The sequence below is a fragment of the Amyelois transitella genome, chromosome 9 (assembly GCF_032362555.1).
Source record: "Amyelois transitella isolate CPQ chromosome 9, ilAmyTran1.1, whole genome shotgun sequence".
In the NCBI taxonomy this organism is placed as follows: Eukaryota; Metazoa; Arthropoda; class Insecta; order Lepidoptera; family Pyralidae; genus Amyelois; species Amyelois transitella.
The window spans coordinates 6,796,747-6,814,499 of NC_083512.1; the positions used below are offsets into that span (position 1 = coordinate 6,796,747).

At 33.1% G+C, this 17,753-nt stretch overlaps 2 protein-coding genes across 5 annotated transcripts in view; one reads left to right on the plus strand and one right to left on the minus strand.

Annotated features, from left to right (window-relative positions):
- Window positions 1–16,415, plus strand: LOC106143244 (probable E3 ubiquitin-protein ligase HERC4). The gene is made up of 19 exons (XM_013345277.2): window positions 1–352; window positions 761–929; window positions 1,214–1,453; window positions 1,592–1,748; window positions 2,529–2,637; window positions 3,122–3,253; window positions 3,979–4,161; window positions 6,473–6,661; window positions 6,847–7,026; window positions 7,507–7,641; window positions 8,091–8,252; window positions 8,477–8,653; window positions 9,016–9,285; window positions 9,543–9,720; window positions 10,209–10,387; window positions 11,774–11,965; window positions 12,506–12,648; window positions 12,966–13,074; window positions 13,316–16,415. Exons 1-19 carry the CDS (start codon window positions 287–289, stop codon window positions 13,466–13,468), a joined length of 3,123 nt encoding a protein of 1,040 aa, XP_013200731.1. The 5' UTR covers window positions 1–286; the 3' UTR covers window positions 13,469–16,415.
- The window catches only part of LOC106143245 (DNA translocase FtsK), a 27,790-nt gene continuing 25,879 nt past the window's right edge, over window positions 15,843–17,753 (minus strand). For all 4 annotated transcript variants that reach the window (XM_013345281.2, XM_060945690.1, XM_060945691.1 and 1 more), the window contains one exon: window positions 15,843–17,433. In XM_013345281.2, coding sequence (XP_013200735.1) covers window positions 17,314–17,433 — 120 coding nt within the window. In that variant the 3' untranslated portion in view covers window positions 15,843–17,313. The remainder of the gene's footprint in view (window positions 17,434–17,753) is intronic.

The window sequence follows — 17,753 nt, forward strand, 5'->3', positions numbered from 1 at the left end:
GATTGACAGCTGAAGGTCGAGGTTCGATTCGAGGAGATACAAGCAAGCAAACAGAAGAGGATATTTTCTCCACTCGACCATCTTATCAAAAACTTTCTATATTTCAGGTTCATGATGTCTCTAACTTAATCTTTCTAGGTCTATTCTTATAAAAGATTCACAGTAAATAATATTCTATTACTAATCTACCTCTTGTATTAAACTAGGCTTCTTCCAATTGAGGTTATTTATTGTAATTGTAAAATTAAAAGTCATTGACTATTACAAAGAAACACACAAATAAAAAATGTTTTGTTGGGGCAACGGAACTCATCACGAATTGTGCATAGAAACTTCAGACAATATTGATTTGGTATGTGTTGTTTATTATTTCAATTAAAAAGATAAAACATAAAAATTTGATACCCTGAAATAACTATTTGTAAATTGTTAAATGCTCAAAAGTTATATCACGTCTATGTCCCTTGCGGGGTAGCCAGAGCCAACAGTCTTGAAAAGACTGAATGGCCACATTCAGCCATTTGGCTTAATGATAGAATTAAGATTCAAATAGTGACAGCTTACTAGCCCATCGCCCAAAAAAGAATTGCAAGTTTGTAAGCCTATCCCTTGGTCGCCTTTAACGACATCCGTGTGAAAGAGATGGAGTGCTCCTATTCTTTTTTGTATTGGTGCTGGAAACCACACGGCATGTTACATTTTTAATATCATTAATTTGTGTTAAATCATCCAATAACTACTAGTACTTCATTGAATTTAGGTTATAAAACCGACTCTATCAAAATGGAAAGAAAGCACTCACATTTGGTCTGTGACTGCTGGGGAGTTTCATGCACTCTACCTCACACAAGGTGGTCATCTTTATTCCTGTGGAAGCAATGAAGTTGGTCAGCTAGGGCGTCACACTGAGAAAGATGGAAAATCTCCAGGTAAACATAATTTATTTTTCTACTATTCAAAGAGAGTTTTAAATGTAGATGAAGCGAAAGAAGTGCAGGGATTGTGGCAAGTGGAAAAATGTAGTCTCTACCTACCGCTCTAGTAAAGAGATGTTATTTTATGTATCTATGTATTATTGTCCCCTATATACATGTTTATTTATTGATGGTACAACAGTTTAGCCATTCTACCCTTTATATAAATTCTATTAAAGTAAATTAATTGATGTGTCAATCAGTAACTGTTTGATTAATGAACTTTTTCATGATTTTAGGATTAGTTGAAAAATTCAAAGAATTCAAGATTTTGACAGTGGCATGTGGAATTCAACATTCTCTGGCAGTAAATGAATGGGGAATCCCATACGGCTGGGGATGCAACAGCATGGGGCAACTTGGAGTTGATGTATCTGACATGCATTCACAAAATGTGCCTTGTGTTGTAAAGGGTTTAGCGACCAAACATGTTATTCAGATTGCATGTGGTTTTTATCATTCTGTTGCATTAACTATTAGTAAGTACTCATAGTCTTTTCTTCTAGTCTTTTAATTTCATATTATAAGCTATTTGTTACTATCTACTTATTTGTTTAAATAATTTTTTTAAATAAATTATTCAACATAAAAAAGATAACATATTTTTATACATTCAGATGGAGATCTTTATTCATGGGGAGCAAACAGTTATGGTCAATGTGGCCTGGGAACAATGACGAACAAAGAAATGAAACCACAACAAATTACATCATTGTATGGTGTACCTATTGCACTGATAGCTTGTGGTAGCAATCATACATTTGTCTTATCAAAGTAAGTATGTTTTTATATTAATATTTTTTATTATGGTGCAATGCATAAAAATTTGTTTGTTCATAAATATTATTTGTTTGTTTGTAATATCTTTATTGCATAGAAATTTACACAGTAACAAGAAAATAGTACATAGTTATAAAAGAAACAAATCACTTGCAATGGTGGACTTATCCCATGAAGGGATCTCTTCCTGACATTACTGACATAGAAGTAAGAGTAGGTTTCTGTGAAAAATATTAATACCATACTATATAACAATCAAAATCAGAATAATATACAACATTACTAAATTGTAGTGATATAAGATGTTAATGTTATGGTGACAAATCAGGTGTTGTGAAATTACCAGTTTATGATGACACATTTATCAGTGCACACTATGTCCATAGTCTTATATTATTGGGAATTCTATGATTTTAACAGACAATAATTACTCAAACTAACTTTAGAAAAATGGAGAGTAGGACCACTCCATATATTTTTGTAATAGGCGACTAAGGGACAATCTAAAAATGTGGGATTCTTCTTGTAGGTGAAAGGTTTTTAACCTCAATTCCATATAAAGCCAAACAGCTGAATATGGCCTGTCAGTCTTTTCAAGGCTTTTTGCTCTATTTACCTCGCAAGGTATATAGACATGGTTTTAAGTATGTATTTAGAAAACTAAAACTATTAAATCCTTCAGCCATATTTCATTGTTATAAACGAAGTGTTTTGGATGCCAAAGATGAAATAAGTAAGAGGAACCTTGTATTTTGTATATTGTAATTTTTACAGATCTGGTGCCGTTTTTGGGTGGGGGAAAAATTCTCATGGACAATTAGGCCTACAGGACAAAGAAAACAGATGTTATCCTGTTCATTTAAAGACATTGCGTAATGTCAAAGTATGTATTTATTTTTAAACATAATATAAATTTACATACATATTTAAATATAGTCATGTCTATATCCCTTGCAGGGTAGACAGTGCCAACATTCTTGTAAAGACTGAAAGGCCTTGTTCAGCGGTCCTATTCTTTTTTTTATTAGTGCCAGTTACCACACGGCAAAAAAAATAAATAAATATATAAATTTTCAATTGAACTACCCGAATCATTTGCTTTGTACATACATAAACATACATAAAATCACGCCTTTTTCTCGAAAGGGTGGAGACTACATCTTTCCACTTGCCACGATCTATGCTTTTGCTTGTAGACAATGTGCATTCTTTAGATTTAAGAGATCTATATTTGCAATTTGATTCTATTCTATTTAAGTCCCAAAATAGCTTTAACCTAGAATTTTAATACCCTGGTTTATTACCGAAAATCCTTATAATTTCGTAATTGATTTATTGATTGATTAAAAAAAAATATTTCTTTTCAGGTTTGTCACATTGCATGCGGAGAAGATTTCACTGTGTTTTTGACACTAGATGGAGGTGTATTTACATGTGGTGTTGGTGAATATGGACAAACAGGGCATGGCACAACTAGAGATGAATTGGTTCCAAGGAAGGTGAGTAAAATAATATTTTAACTGGCGTTAATCCTATTGTCGTTTGATTTATTCGAGTCGTCGGTTATACGAGTATATATATATATATATATATCATGCCGAGGTGTAGAAAACTCATGTCATATTCACAGAAAAACTCCTTATGACTTTAATGATGATGATGATAGAAACTATCTAACTAAAGGTTGGATCATAATCATTAATTCCCTGAATGTGCAGTTTTAATATAGATGTTTTACCTCACTGTTAGCAGAATAGTACATTTAGTACATTATTCGAAAGTATTTTCTGTTATCAGATTAAACAGTTCACTAGTTTCTTTTACATCCATAAGAAACTAATAATTAATAAAACCTGGCCTTTCAGATATTTTTATAATACGGATAAATAGAATTCATTGTTTATTGTTTTTTTTGTTGGAAAATATTAGGATATGGACTTCGTTTTTGGAAAAAAAAATGTTTTGAATGTTGCCATTAATGTAATGGGTTCAAAGAATCAAGAGTTTGTAATTTTTGTATTAATTTATGATATTGTCATATGGCTATTTAACGCATAAATAGTATTATACTATTTTCTGTCAGTCCTCGGCATCCGTCTGTACCTTTACCCTGCTTTGAAAATCCAAGAGGAAGCTACATGGGCGTTTCCTATTTGCAACTGAGGGAATTTAATTGATTCATTCACCTCTAGCATATTTAATATACTGTTATTTTTACACCCAGGTAATGGAACTAATGGGCAGTACAGTGACGCAAGTGGCGTGCGGTCGCAGACACGTGCTGTGCCGCGTGGGCGACCGCATCCTGGCCTGCGGGTACGGGGCGCGCGGCCAGTTGGGCTGTCGGCGGATTTCCTTCGCTTTGGTGCCTACCCCCGTCACTTTCACGCCTAGCGACGATTCTCCGGTTAGTGGTGGTAATTTAGCTTAATGCGTATTTTTGAAAGTCATCTCTTAAGTAACTATTACTATATTATAAATAGTTCCGACTGTAAGTACACTACTCACTCCAAGCATCCTTTTGCATGGGTTGTGGCTAAAGTTTATGACCAAAATTTAATTTAAAGGTTTTAATATATTTTTTTTTTGTATTACAATTGTGTCTTCTATATTAAGAAGGAATAAAAGTAAGCTCACACTTTTTGGTAAAAAGAAGTATCAGTCAAACTTATAAACAATGATTTCTTAAACCTTAGTTCTATGTTCCATCTATGTTCAACATTTGGTATAACGACATAGAATAGAATAGATTTATTTTCAAAATTAGATACAAGGTATCACTTATTTGCGTCACATAATTTATATCTTATAATATATAATACGCATGTAAGCGCATATAAACTTTAACACGTGATATCAGTCATTAGGTACTTCTACAAAAATAATATAAATATATTTGTTCCGGTGATTGGCTATGTTGATGCTATTCTTAAAATGCTGTTATGTTCTTGTATAATAAACTATAATTTTAAAAAATACTTACTGTTTCGCCATATTAACTACATAAATTTTCCATGCAGACAGATTCGCCGGGCCAAAGCAAGGTATATAAAGCTACTGATGTTGTTTCATATTAGCTAGCTAGCACCTTTTATAATTCTGCACTATTTTTGCCACCAAGTTTTATTTTATATATTTTGACATTTAAGTAGAATATGCATGATTGATATAACAACTGATTTTATATCCATTGTAAACGGTAAATTCTTAGTGTAACTAAAGTAGTTATAATTTATCTATCCTACTATCTGTAAATAAATGTTTTAATGTCCGTCATTTATTATTTAGTGCAGTCAAAGAAGGCATTCAATATTTTTTCTATAGTCATTCATATAGTTCATTGACTTCATTACTTTGTAAATGGTAGCAAGTGTGTACATTCAACAGCTTCCCAGAATTATTCTAATAGATGTACGACAATAGAACTAAACAATTCCTGTGCCAAGTAAACATATTGTAATTTTGTTGCAATTTGCTGATTCTCATTTTGTTATACTGGTATGTACTATAATTGTGTATTGACTGCATTTTATTTCATTCTGAAGTACAGTAGGAGACACATAATCCTGACATCTTGTCACAAATTTTTTTAAAGGAGGTCAGGATTATCAGACAAACATGGAATAAAGATCATCCGACATGCAATTGGTGTAAGAACTCCTTGCTACATTTTTACAAATTAGTTTCCCGACTAATAGTTGAATATCCTCCTGTAGCCCAAGAAGAAACCGAGGTTGGAGAGCTCGACCAAATTTAATCGATTCAGCAGAGCTGCTTCGCCGAGCGGAAATGTTGAGTCATTTCTATTTCAATATATTATGTTCATTGTACCCGTATACTGATGAATTTATTTTTTCTTACTTGTTGTTTTATTTTTTGGATGTTTATTTAATGTTATTCTGTGGAAGTGGTGCATTTTGATCAAGTATTTTATTCCATTTTGTTCTGTCTTTAAATAAGAACTAAATTGAAAGCTAGTACTAGCTGTCGGTTGATTATATCTGTAAATCTGGTATATGATGACATAGTATCTCATAACTTTAAACATTTCAAGTAAATACGATTTCTATATACTTGTTTTTTTTTTTAATAAAGCGTAATTGCTTTCCTGTCCAGGGTATTGGTGGTATCCATAGATATGTTAAAGTGGTTTTACTTTTCAACCATTCTTGTACCAAACATGTAAGAAAAAATAGACAGTTGACGTTATAGAATTGTTGGTTACCCAAGTTATATTATATAATAAGGGTGAAAAGGGGATAGTAAAGAATTTCTGTATTTTCGTTTTTATATTTTATGTATCTATGTATCTATTTTAATTACACTTAAATTTACATTAATCAATGAAACCCATCTGAACTGTAGTAGTAAATCTATATATATGTATGTGGTAGTAGCTAGTGTTATGTTAGACTGTATTTTTTTTTGACATAATTTGTAGTTACTAAATCGCTAGTGATATTATAATTTTTTATATTTCTATTTGCATACTAATATTATGATTGTTTTATATTTCAACGAAGTTATTGGTCTAAATAAATAATACCTAGCATCTGCGACTTTGTTAGATGTCCTTTTATTCCAAACAGACTAAAGACATTCTTTTTGAAATCCCCATATAGTTAAAACACTGTCCCAAAAATGCCATAGGAAAAGCATGTCAATTAATGAATTTTAAATGATGTACTGATAATAAATAAAAGTTATTATTTCTTCAGTTTTCGCCAGAAATTCTCGGCGGACCTATCAAAGTGTTTGCGGGCTTCGATCACAGTTTTCTAGTCACAAACTGTGAAAGGGCGACGGCAGACTTCCGCATACCAGATCCAAATAAACAAATTCTAACATTAAACTTGACAAAATTGCATTCCTGTGAATCTTATAAGGATAGTGACGTAGTAAACCAAGTGAGTATGCCTTACTTAATTTGACTCCCACTACTAGTTCATGATATCTTTATATAACTGATGACTCATTACAGTCAAGGCCTTAACAAAGCTTATCGTGCAGTAATATAATGTAACGTGGTGTAATATTGAAAACATGTTATAAATCATGTTATAAATGCATTATATATCTTCACTTTTTACAGGACTTAATGGCTTACTTAGAGACAGCATTTGGCTCATTAGCATGCATCAATGGATCGTTTTTGTTACCGAATAATGCGCATTTCGGCTGCAACACAAAAACGCCGGGTGTGGATTTGAAACAAGCTGAAGAAGCGTTTTCGGTCATTAGCCGGTACGAAAACTCCTCAATAAAGGATATTGTAAGTTGTTCGACGTAACTAATATTTGTGAATAAATGAATAACTTATTGCACAAAAAATTGATCATATTGTATTACTTTATTGAAATTCCATCTATTTTACATTTTTTGTGATACATTAAGTTCTTTCTACATATCGTGCGTTGGTTTTGAAAGTAAAAATTTTAAATAAGTCATTTTGTACATAAGAAATTCTGCTAATTGTTTTGGCATTCTATTAACTGGTCGTCAAATCGCGAACGCGTTCAGAGCTCCACTTTGTAAGTTATTCCGTTGTGTTATTGATAGTTAATGCAGATGTTCAACGGTAAGATTACTTGTGGATGCTGTTAAGGATACAGGGGCTTGTTTAGCCACACTCTAATGACTGCAACACTGTAGTGCCTGCGTAACCATGGGGAAAGATGCGTTGATTTAATATGACGTATAAACCAATAACAAAATCATTTCCAAAAAGATTAAATTCTAATACTTATTTTAGATATTCAACCACCTGACTGAGAACATATTGAAAAAGATGAAAGTATCGCCTCCAGACGTTGAAGCGCTTAGATTGTTCCTGATATTGCCTCTTTATCACGAGATGAGGAACCCTAGGCGACATACTGAGTTACAGGTAATATTATATTTAAGATAAAGATTTAATTAGATACAACAACTAATGTCTCCTTCCTCCTGGCGTAAACCCGAACTAATCCGTGCCTTTTTGGATAGGAGCCCGGGTCGCGCCTGTTACGATGATCCTGGATTCTATGAGAAGCGACCCCATCTGACTTCCTCAGCCTTAGCAGGGGAACCTAACCTGCATTTGATCATGGTTATACATCCAGTTGTCCTAAATGAGTATATTCCCTCGATATTTCAGAGTAGAGTATTGGTTAGCTCTTAAACTAATGACCGTGACTAAGAAAAGGGTTATAGATGTGTAATAACTCGGTTTATGTCGGTGTAGTATTTGAATCTGTGCCATGATGCATTTTTATTGGTTTGACCTGAATACTGACGCTCTTATATGTATGTATAAATAGTTGCGTAATAATACTTAGTTGATTTTCTAACATCCAGGGTCCTTTTGCTGAGGCATTTAACAACTTATCAGTTCTACCTCAGCAAATAGTGCAGCGGTGGTGGGAGGCGCAGCCGGCGGAGTATTTTGAAATGCTAGTTGATATATTCAAGAGTGTCATAGTGTACGAACTAATGCAACCTGTAGTTCAGGCCAATAAGGTAAGAATTTTACTCTGAAATATAACCAACATAGGGAAAAGCAACCTATAAATGAAAAATATCATAGTGAAGAAGTGACCTAGAATACAGACTACCTTCTTTTCTTTTTTATTCTTAGTAAAATCGAATAAAAGGTTAATTCAAACTTTTTTGTGAGATAGCTTAAAAAAAAAACAAAATTTTGGAGCTAGGCTCTAATCAAATATGTATATATAATGTTTCAGAAAATTTATTTCACACATAGTATAATACAGATATTGAACGCGTTGTCATCGTTAAATAAAATTAACTTCACTAATCCAAAGAAACCTAAGATAGCAGCAGAATTTTTCTACATAGAAGATTTATGTAATTACGTCGACATAGCTACAGATTACATCAATTGGATAACCGATAAAGGCGTAAGTGTATTCCAAACTAAATAAAAGTAATACTATAATAATACAGATTATTTTAAATGTTTTGTGTCCTAAAAGTACCGAGTAGGTTAATTTTTGTTTGTCAGCTGTATTTATTTTTTTATTATATAATTATGTACACAAAAGAATATACAGGAGCATTTAACACAGAAATTGTAGTACTAAGATGCTACTTATTTAGAAATTTGTTCCAGAAGTAAAATTTAATTATGCATGTCAAACTTCAGTAATATGCAGTGATTCAAATTGTGCCATTATAGATCAGTCAGTCATGCTTTCTTTATCGATATTCTGATTGAGATGGCCACGTATGCACTGAAACGACCAATCAATTTTCATTCCAGGCGACGCAGCCTCACATGTGTAACTATCCGTTCCTATTCGACGTCCAATGCAAATCTCTTCTCCTGAAGATTGACCAGCAACTACAGATGCAAATGGCCATTAACCGGGCCGCCACTCAGATGTTCACACGACTCATAATCGACCCCACGTACGAGTACCACACACAAGACCAGTTCTTGAACTTGACAGTTTCAAGAAATCAATTAGTTAGAGACACGATGCTGCAAATCAGTAATCATGATAGCTCACAGCTCAAGAAGCCTTTAAGGGTAAGTGACGATGTTTTTATATACATGATCACGCTATTGGCTCTGCAAAGCAAGGGATATAGACGTGACTATATGTATGTTTGTATGATCACGCTATGATCCTATTCCGGAGAGGTATATGTAGAGTCACAGACTATTTTCTATTTGACACGATTTGGTGGCAAATGCCGAAGCAAAAATCAGTTTTTTTGATAAATATTCAATGTATAGAATTTGATTTTAACTGTGTTATTGTATGTATTGATTTCCTTATTCAGATAACATTTGAAGGCGAAGAAGCCGAGGACGCGGGCGGGGTGAGAAAGGAATTCTTCTTGTTACTTTTGAAAGAAATATTTGATCCGGTTTATGGCATGTTTAAACAGTCGGAGGAGACCAACATGATTTGGTTCTCGAACAACCCCTTTGAAGATGAAGTAATGTATTATTTAATAGGTGAGTAAGAAAGTTTATTTTTTCTTAAATACTAAATCCAATCTTTCTCATGAACTTTCGTGTATAACATGTATTATTTATATAATACAAATGAGTTGACAAAAATATAGTTTCATTCATGTATTATTTATATAATACAAATGAGTTTCTAACAAAAGGTAACTAAATTTCTAACCAAACGAGCAAATCGTATGTGTTGTTTCTATGAACAATGCCATGGAATGTTCTTATTACTATATACTTTTCTATGTGGACCTATGTACATCCTGAACTATGTAATACTATGTATCACGTCTTTATCCCTTATGGGGTACTTAACACAGTCCCTCAAATTAATTGAAAGGTCACGTTGAACTATGGAATTGAGAATCAAATAGTTACTGATTACTAACCCGTCGACTAAAAGAAGAATCCCAAGTTTAGTGAGCTTAATAATAAAGTACAATAGCAAATATAAGTGGAAGGTCTAATTAACCGAACTTTTTCAGGTGCAATCTACGGCCTAGCGATATACAACTCTATAATAATTTACGTTCCGTTTCCCCTGGTGCTGTACAAGAAGTTGTTGGGCGAGTCCGTCATGTTGGACGACCTCACAGACTTATATCCGACACTGGCTAATAGTTTGAAGAGCCTTTTAGACTATCCGGATGATGATGTTGAAGAAGTATGTCATTTTGTTGCTATTTTAGAGATATATTTAGTGATCTACACTTTTAGAATTGTGGCTCACAGGACGATTCAGTGATTTCGGTATGGTTTGCACTATTTAATTACCTAACTGAAATCAAAAGGCAGGTTGATTCAGTCTCCACACTCCCCTGGGTGAAGACCCGGGGGGTCGTCCGTAATTCCTTCATAATCTATACTAATATTATAAAGCTGAAGAGTTTGTTTTGTTTGTTTGTTTAAACGCGCTAATCTCAGAAACTACTGAACCGATTTGAATAATACTTTCACTGTTAGATAGTCTATTTATCGAGGAAGGCTATAGGCTACATATTATCCCGGATTTCCTACGGGAAACGTCAACAATGCAGGTGAAAGTTGAATTAGTCGGCCATCTGCGAGCTTTCCACGCGAACGCTGCGCAAACCAACAAAGTTATAGTAAAACAATGTACTAAAGATGTGAAGTACTCATTTTTTGCCACAAAAAAGTCCGCGAGAGCATATATCTATCTCTTAAGGTTTACTTACAATAACCACTTTTATGTTCATTTTTTAAGATTATTTTTTCATTATAAACATAAGTTATTTTGAAACCAATTTTCTTTAATTCAGTATTAATCCTTATCCAAATAAATATGTTTATTACTTTCGGCTTTTCATGTAGACTAAAATTGCCATTTACAGTATATAAATCAGGCGAATAGGTTTTGAGATATAGTCGTTATAAGCAATTTGCAGCGAAACATTTAATACGGCGAACCAGCGTTCTTTCTAATACGCGTGCCCGCCTGCCGCCGCCCCTCACCCCGCATCTTTCGATCGCCCTGCTCTATCCTACTTCCTACATATAGATAGGTATCATTCTACTTATAATACTTCTTTTGTATGTAGCAGTGAAAACTGCATTCAAATTGAACCCGTGGTTTTGGAGATACATGCTAACATTCATTTATGTAAACAATTGTATACTGCAGCGCATCCTGGTGATTTGTAACCGTATCACCTATCTAAGAACATGCACCAATCAAATCTTAATCCAGTAATGAAAACCGCATTAAAATCGGACCAGTAGTTTTGGAGATATATGTTAACATTGGTTTGCACAAACAAACACACAAACGCACAACCTCTCACCCTAAACGCATATATACGGTCTCCGTTCGGTCGCGGGTAATGATGTGGGCCAAGTCGTCGCCAAGTCGCATAACAATTAGCAGCTATAATTGATAAAGCCGAGGAGGATGTGATGCCCAAAATAACTATTCCACGCGGACGAAGTCGCGGGCACAGCTAGTAAAACATAAGCATGGTGAATCTTGCATCTTTGTTGCAGTAGACTATTCACACTGGTTTATTTTTAATTATGATCTTTATCCGTACAGGTATTTAGCCTCTGCTTCGCTGTGAATACGGAAGTGTTCGATCAAATAGAAGTTCATTCACTGAAAGAGGACGGCGTAAATTTGCCAGTTACGCACGAGAACAAAGCGGAGTACGTTGAGTTGTATGTGGATTTCTTGTTGAACAAATCCGTGGAAAATCAGTTTAGGGCTTTCAATCAGGGTTTCCAAAAGGTTTGTATGTTATGTAAATGAAATAATAACTTTTATTGTACATATTGTAAGTACCGACAAAACCTTACGAACTTGCATATTAAAAGAGTTCAACGGACAAGCGACCGTTGTAATGGGCAATCTTTTATTATGTATACCCAGTTGAAAAGGCCCAGTGAAGATGCGGTTCTCATACATTTTTATACATACATATAGTACTCGTAACGTCTATATCTCTTGCGGGGTAGATATAGCCGTCTTCAGAAGACAAAGGCCACGTTCGGGCTGTATTACTTTATGATAGAGTTGAGATTCAAATAGTGACAGGTTGCTAGCCCATCGCCTACAAGAGCAATTTTATGTATAACATTTCAACAATTCGCGAAGAAAGTTTAATACACTCTAGATAAATTTTGATTAGAAATATAAATGTTTGTAAATTTTCGCCTACAAATTTCAAAAAGGATGGTGTATTATGGTAATTTAAATTTCGATTTGTAGCTCTTTTAATTATAAGGTAATACCTTTTCACATTAACACTTATAAACAAAATTCCAACAGGTATGCGGCGGCAGCATAATAAAGTTGTTCAGATCTCACGAGCTGATGTCGGTGGTGATCGGCAACGAGGAGTATGACTGGGACGTGTTCGAGAGCAATTGCGAGTACAAGAACGGTTTCTCTTCGTCTGACCCTCAAGTGCGGTGAGTTTTCCTTGGCATTTATTACTTTAACCCTACAGATGCGACGTATTAAATGAGCGAAAGCGTATTGTTAGAGCCTAGAATCCACTATGCTTTTATCAGGTCAGACGACACATCGTCGATAGTGATTTATTGGTCATATATTCCACCCTTAAATTCCTAAATTTTTTATACTTAGCGAACCGTTATCATTTTGGAATTCTCTCGTCTCTTTTTCCGATACGTAGTAGGTATCAGGGTACTAGGACAATTAGGCTATTTTCTAAACAATCTGTTGAAATAGGTAGTCATTTATTTGTATATTTTTTTTGTTGCAGGTGGTTCTGGGAAGTGTTCCATGAGTTGTCAATTGAAGACAAAAAAAAGTTCCTATTATTTTTAACAGGAAGCGATCGAGTGCCGATTCAAGGCATGAGAGACATAAAAGTGAGTATAATATTGCACTATGAGTTTTATAAGAAGAATCATATTTGATACTTTCTTGTGAAAGTTCTCAAAAACTTGTGAATATGTAGGTTTACTAATGCTGTTCATTCCCATAAGATCATTGTCTAACTTCAAACTTATTACAATTTTTTTGTCGAGAAACATTTAAGTAAACTTTTATACAGGTTATTGTTTGTATAGGAAAATTACTTCCTTACCTAATTTTATGTATAATTCTCAGATACGAATCCAACCCGTCGCAGACGACAGATACTTCCCCGTGGCCCACACCTGCTTTAACCTGTTAGATCTACCGCGATACAAGACCAAGGAGCGACTCAAGTACCACCTCCTCCAAGCCATACAACAAACACAGGGATTCTCGCTCGTTTGAGCAAAAACAAGTATAGTTATTATTACTCAATAAATTTTCAAAGTATAAGATTCGCGCTTCATATCGGATTACGCGAGCGTGCATGAGATGTTTTGCTTTTGGGCTTTTATGACAATGGGCAATGGAATCGGAAATCTTAAACAAGTAAAGATTTAGTGATTCATCATAATAACTCTTGTGTGGATTTTCGGAGTTAATAGCGGTTATTATGTAACTAATTGCCTTCTTAGTTTCTGTATAATTCATATTGCAATTCAATCCATTCCATGCACGTTCGTGTTTTGAAACTACACATATACTGGCGATCAATTTGTTATCCGCCCAAATAAAGACTGAAGTTACCAATAGCTAGGGACTGTATTATTACAAATAACAAAAACATGCTCTTTGCTACTCTCCAAAATTATACATCGATATTGGCCTTTCCACGATTATTGTACTCTTATTTCATTGTAGGTATATGAGGAAAAATAATTTTGATTAAACTAAATGTAAAAGTACAATATAATATCTACCCGTTTTCGTGTCAATATGCAGTCCCTGCCAATTTCAGAGTTGATGTGTTGCTAGATATAATCGAATTGAAATTATAATATCACACTATTTTTGCAACGCTTGCCATTTGCTCAATAGTTATATATGTATTATTTCATAATTTATGAGTGATGATAACTTAGTCGTAATAATCCATTATAGTCATAGCTGAAAATATCATATGCTAAGTTGTATAATGATTTGAAAGCCGATATGTTCTATAAGATCATGATGCATAAATACAGCCAATGTACAATAAATCCACTCAAGTGATAAAAACTTCATAAGAAGATTCAACTGACTTAAAAATTGGTTTTTAAAGTAGATAAAAGCTTTGCAGTCTTTATTTGCATTTTCACGTTTTCGAGACGTTTTCAAGAGTATATCTTACAATACGCATGCGCGTATACTGACATCCCCACTCTCAAATAGGTATTAGTTTGAATTTGTTGAGACTTAAATTGATTGTTGAATTTTGGTGTCAATCCTTTATAATGATGTCAGACTTAATTAACGAGTATCTCTTTGAATTTACGATAAAATTGTAAATACGTGACTCGTAAAAAAATACATAAAGACGATGTGTGTATTGAAACATATTTTAAAACAATTACCGTTTTAAATCTCAGAATATATAAGAATACGTGGTATTGAGACGCGTTAATCTTAGCTAAAGGTACAAAATCTTCAACATCATTCAACATTACATCGCTTACCTAAAATCAATAAATTGTGTGCATTATTTTTTAGTACCTTATTGTGAACCAATGTGTAAGTGATCGGAAATTAAATACTTTTTGTTATTATAGATCATGTCGCTAATAAAACAAGGCGGGTGTTGTCTCCTGTTAGCTAAATACTCAAAAATCATACATTCATCAAGTCTTTGTCCCTTACGCGGCAAACAGAGCCAACATTCTTGAAAAGACAGAAAGACCACTTTCAACTGTAAAGCTTTAATGAAGATCAACAATATGATTATTTTACATCATATGGTACGAGTTCTCTATATGTTTTTACATTTATTAAAGGGCCATTTTGTATTTTAACTAAATGAAAATAAATAGTAAATTGTTAATATAGTAAATTAATAACATTTTTGGATTGTTAACAATAAGTGTTTCACGAGTAGAATTTGGTAAAACATTATGTCATAGTTACCAATAAATTATGGTTAAGATTTATTGGCATGCCAGGCATGCCAATAAGGTATGCCTTTACTTTTGACATTTCAAATGCATGTTATTATGAAATTTATATATATAGGTTCTCGTTTTAAATAAATAATATTCATCCGAAAGTTTGAGTATATGTGTAGCCGTCATTAATCGATGACGGTTACACATATACTCACACTTTCGTAGTTACTTTTGACAATTTGAGCCTAAACATAAACCCGTCACTTTGAAAAATCTGTTTGTTGTATAATTTTTTTTTAATTTCAGAGGAAAACTACAACAAACTAAAGTACGATTTTACATACATTATACTCTCCTTACGTTTTGCCATAGTCGTGTAATTACTTATTTTTATTGTAGTAACAATCTTTTTTCGCATTCATTTCGCATTTTGGTACTCTGTACGTTTTAACCGATCAATGGAATCAAAAGTTGTGTTGTTTGATATTGAATCATTTTATGACTTGTGTTGTTAAAAAGTTTTTATTTGTATTTTTCTGACTTTTCATTTGCATTTAATCGGATATTATCGAACTATTTTACAATTTGAGGCTGTTTGTCTATCAAATAATGTTTGATTTTATAATACACAACTGTATTATAGTTCGTATACTTAAATATTTTGGAATTCACATACAAAGGTCTACACATTTTTGATAGACATGCACTCTTAAAGTTTGCGAATTTAATTTGTTTGGACAGTGTCCTAGCCTATATGCTGTATATATAATGGTTACTTCTGTGATATTAAGAATACGTCAGCGACTCATGAGTGACAATAGGCTTTTTATAGTTGATGTTGGTTTGTTATAGTCGCGCAGTGGGATACACGTTATTTTATTTCATAGAATGAAAGCTAATTACAATAAAAATTCTCATTATTCGTTAAACCATCTCATGCTAACTATCTATATAAATAATTGTGTTATCTGAAATATGACTTGTTTTGCAAATAAATAAAATCTATCAAAGTGAAGGTGAAGTTAGACAGGGAAAAATCAAGACGGTAATTTATGTATAAATATATGAAAAAAACAGGCATAGAAAATACTACACAGTATAGGCTAAATTGATATTGTATTTTGATAATAATTTATATACGCAAAATATCCCATTGCGTAGATTTTGTAAATATACATTAGCTTGGCTAGTTCGCTGTTATTGTTCCAACCATTGTGCACTGACCAGCTGGCGCGGATTGCACGTACTGTATGTATTGTATGATAATATAGTATTTTCATATGTAAAAATGTATTTTATTACGTCCTTCTTCGTTTAAACATATAAATATGCACCCTCATTGTTGAGTTAACGCTGTCTTAGTTACAAGAAATTGCGTCAAACTTTATATTGTAATGTTGAGTACCTAATAAAAAACACGCATTGGTTTTGTATACAATTTATTTCATTGAAATATAATTACATAATACCAAAACGAAAAAGCTGATCAACAGTTTATTTACAAAATAATAATATTAAATCTCATCTGACTAGCAAGCTTAGCCGATTTTGTTATGATATGTTGCATTAATTTTCACGATTTCTTATTACTTTACAAGGGATATAATTTGGAATATAGCATTATTTACAATGAATTAAAAAGCAGTTATAATATTTCGCATTACGTTCGCAATGTATAAAGCCGCACGTCATTACATTGGTAATATGATAATATTAAGTAAAATATAAAAGAAATAAAGTAGATAAACAGATCATGAAACGAAATTGGCAATGACGATTTTTTTTATTTTTTTATTATTATTTTTATTGTTGATACTTAAAACTAATTGATGGTTAAGAATAAATTAAAACTACATAAAATAACGGTTTACAAACCAATGTTGTACATGCCCCAAGACTTTAATACCTAAAGTCTATACAAGTACTTCCTTCGAAAGTCACTACTCTGAGACTTCTTAGCGAAATGATTCATGAGACATGGTTTTGTATGAAGAAATATAAAATATTTTTTTATTAAAGTAACTTACAGTTTTGCCCCCAATTATCATTTAAGACACTTTTATCCATTAGTAACTTTAATAAAAAAATTCAAAAGCAATGCTTGATTAAATTAATTTTGGTGAGATGAACATGATATATAGTCTAGATGAGGTTAGTTAGCCTAAATATAATCTAGTAAGAAGATCGTCCCGAGTTATCTTCGTAGTGCTGCGTGCCGGGCGGGGCGCGGTAGCCGGGGTAGTTGTGATTGAGGGCGTGTTGCGCGAAAAATGAAGAGTAGTCCTTCTTCACCTGAAACACATAATGATCATTTTCGTATAAACACTAGGTTTGTATAAGCGCGTAGTAAGTATCTGTGACGCTGTGCCGATAAATGTCTTTATCATATGTTAAATCTGGGACTAAAACCACAGAAACGTCCATCTATAAATTAATTATTAGATACGTTCTTTTATTATCCTTTGATACTTATGTCTGTGAAACAACAATATCATGCCTGTAAAACACCTGTCTACATAGCAAAGCTTTGTAGATAGAAAGAGTATGGATGTCATTGTGTACGTGATTTAGTCGATTAAAAATGATCGATGTTCAATGGTAGGCAACTGAGC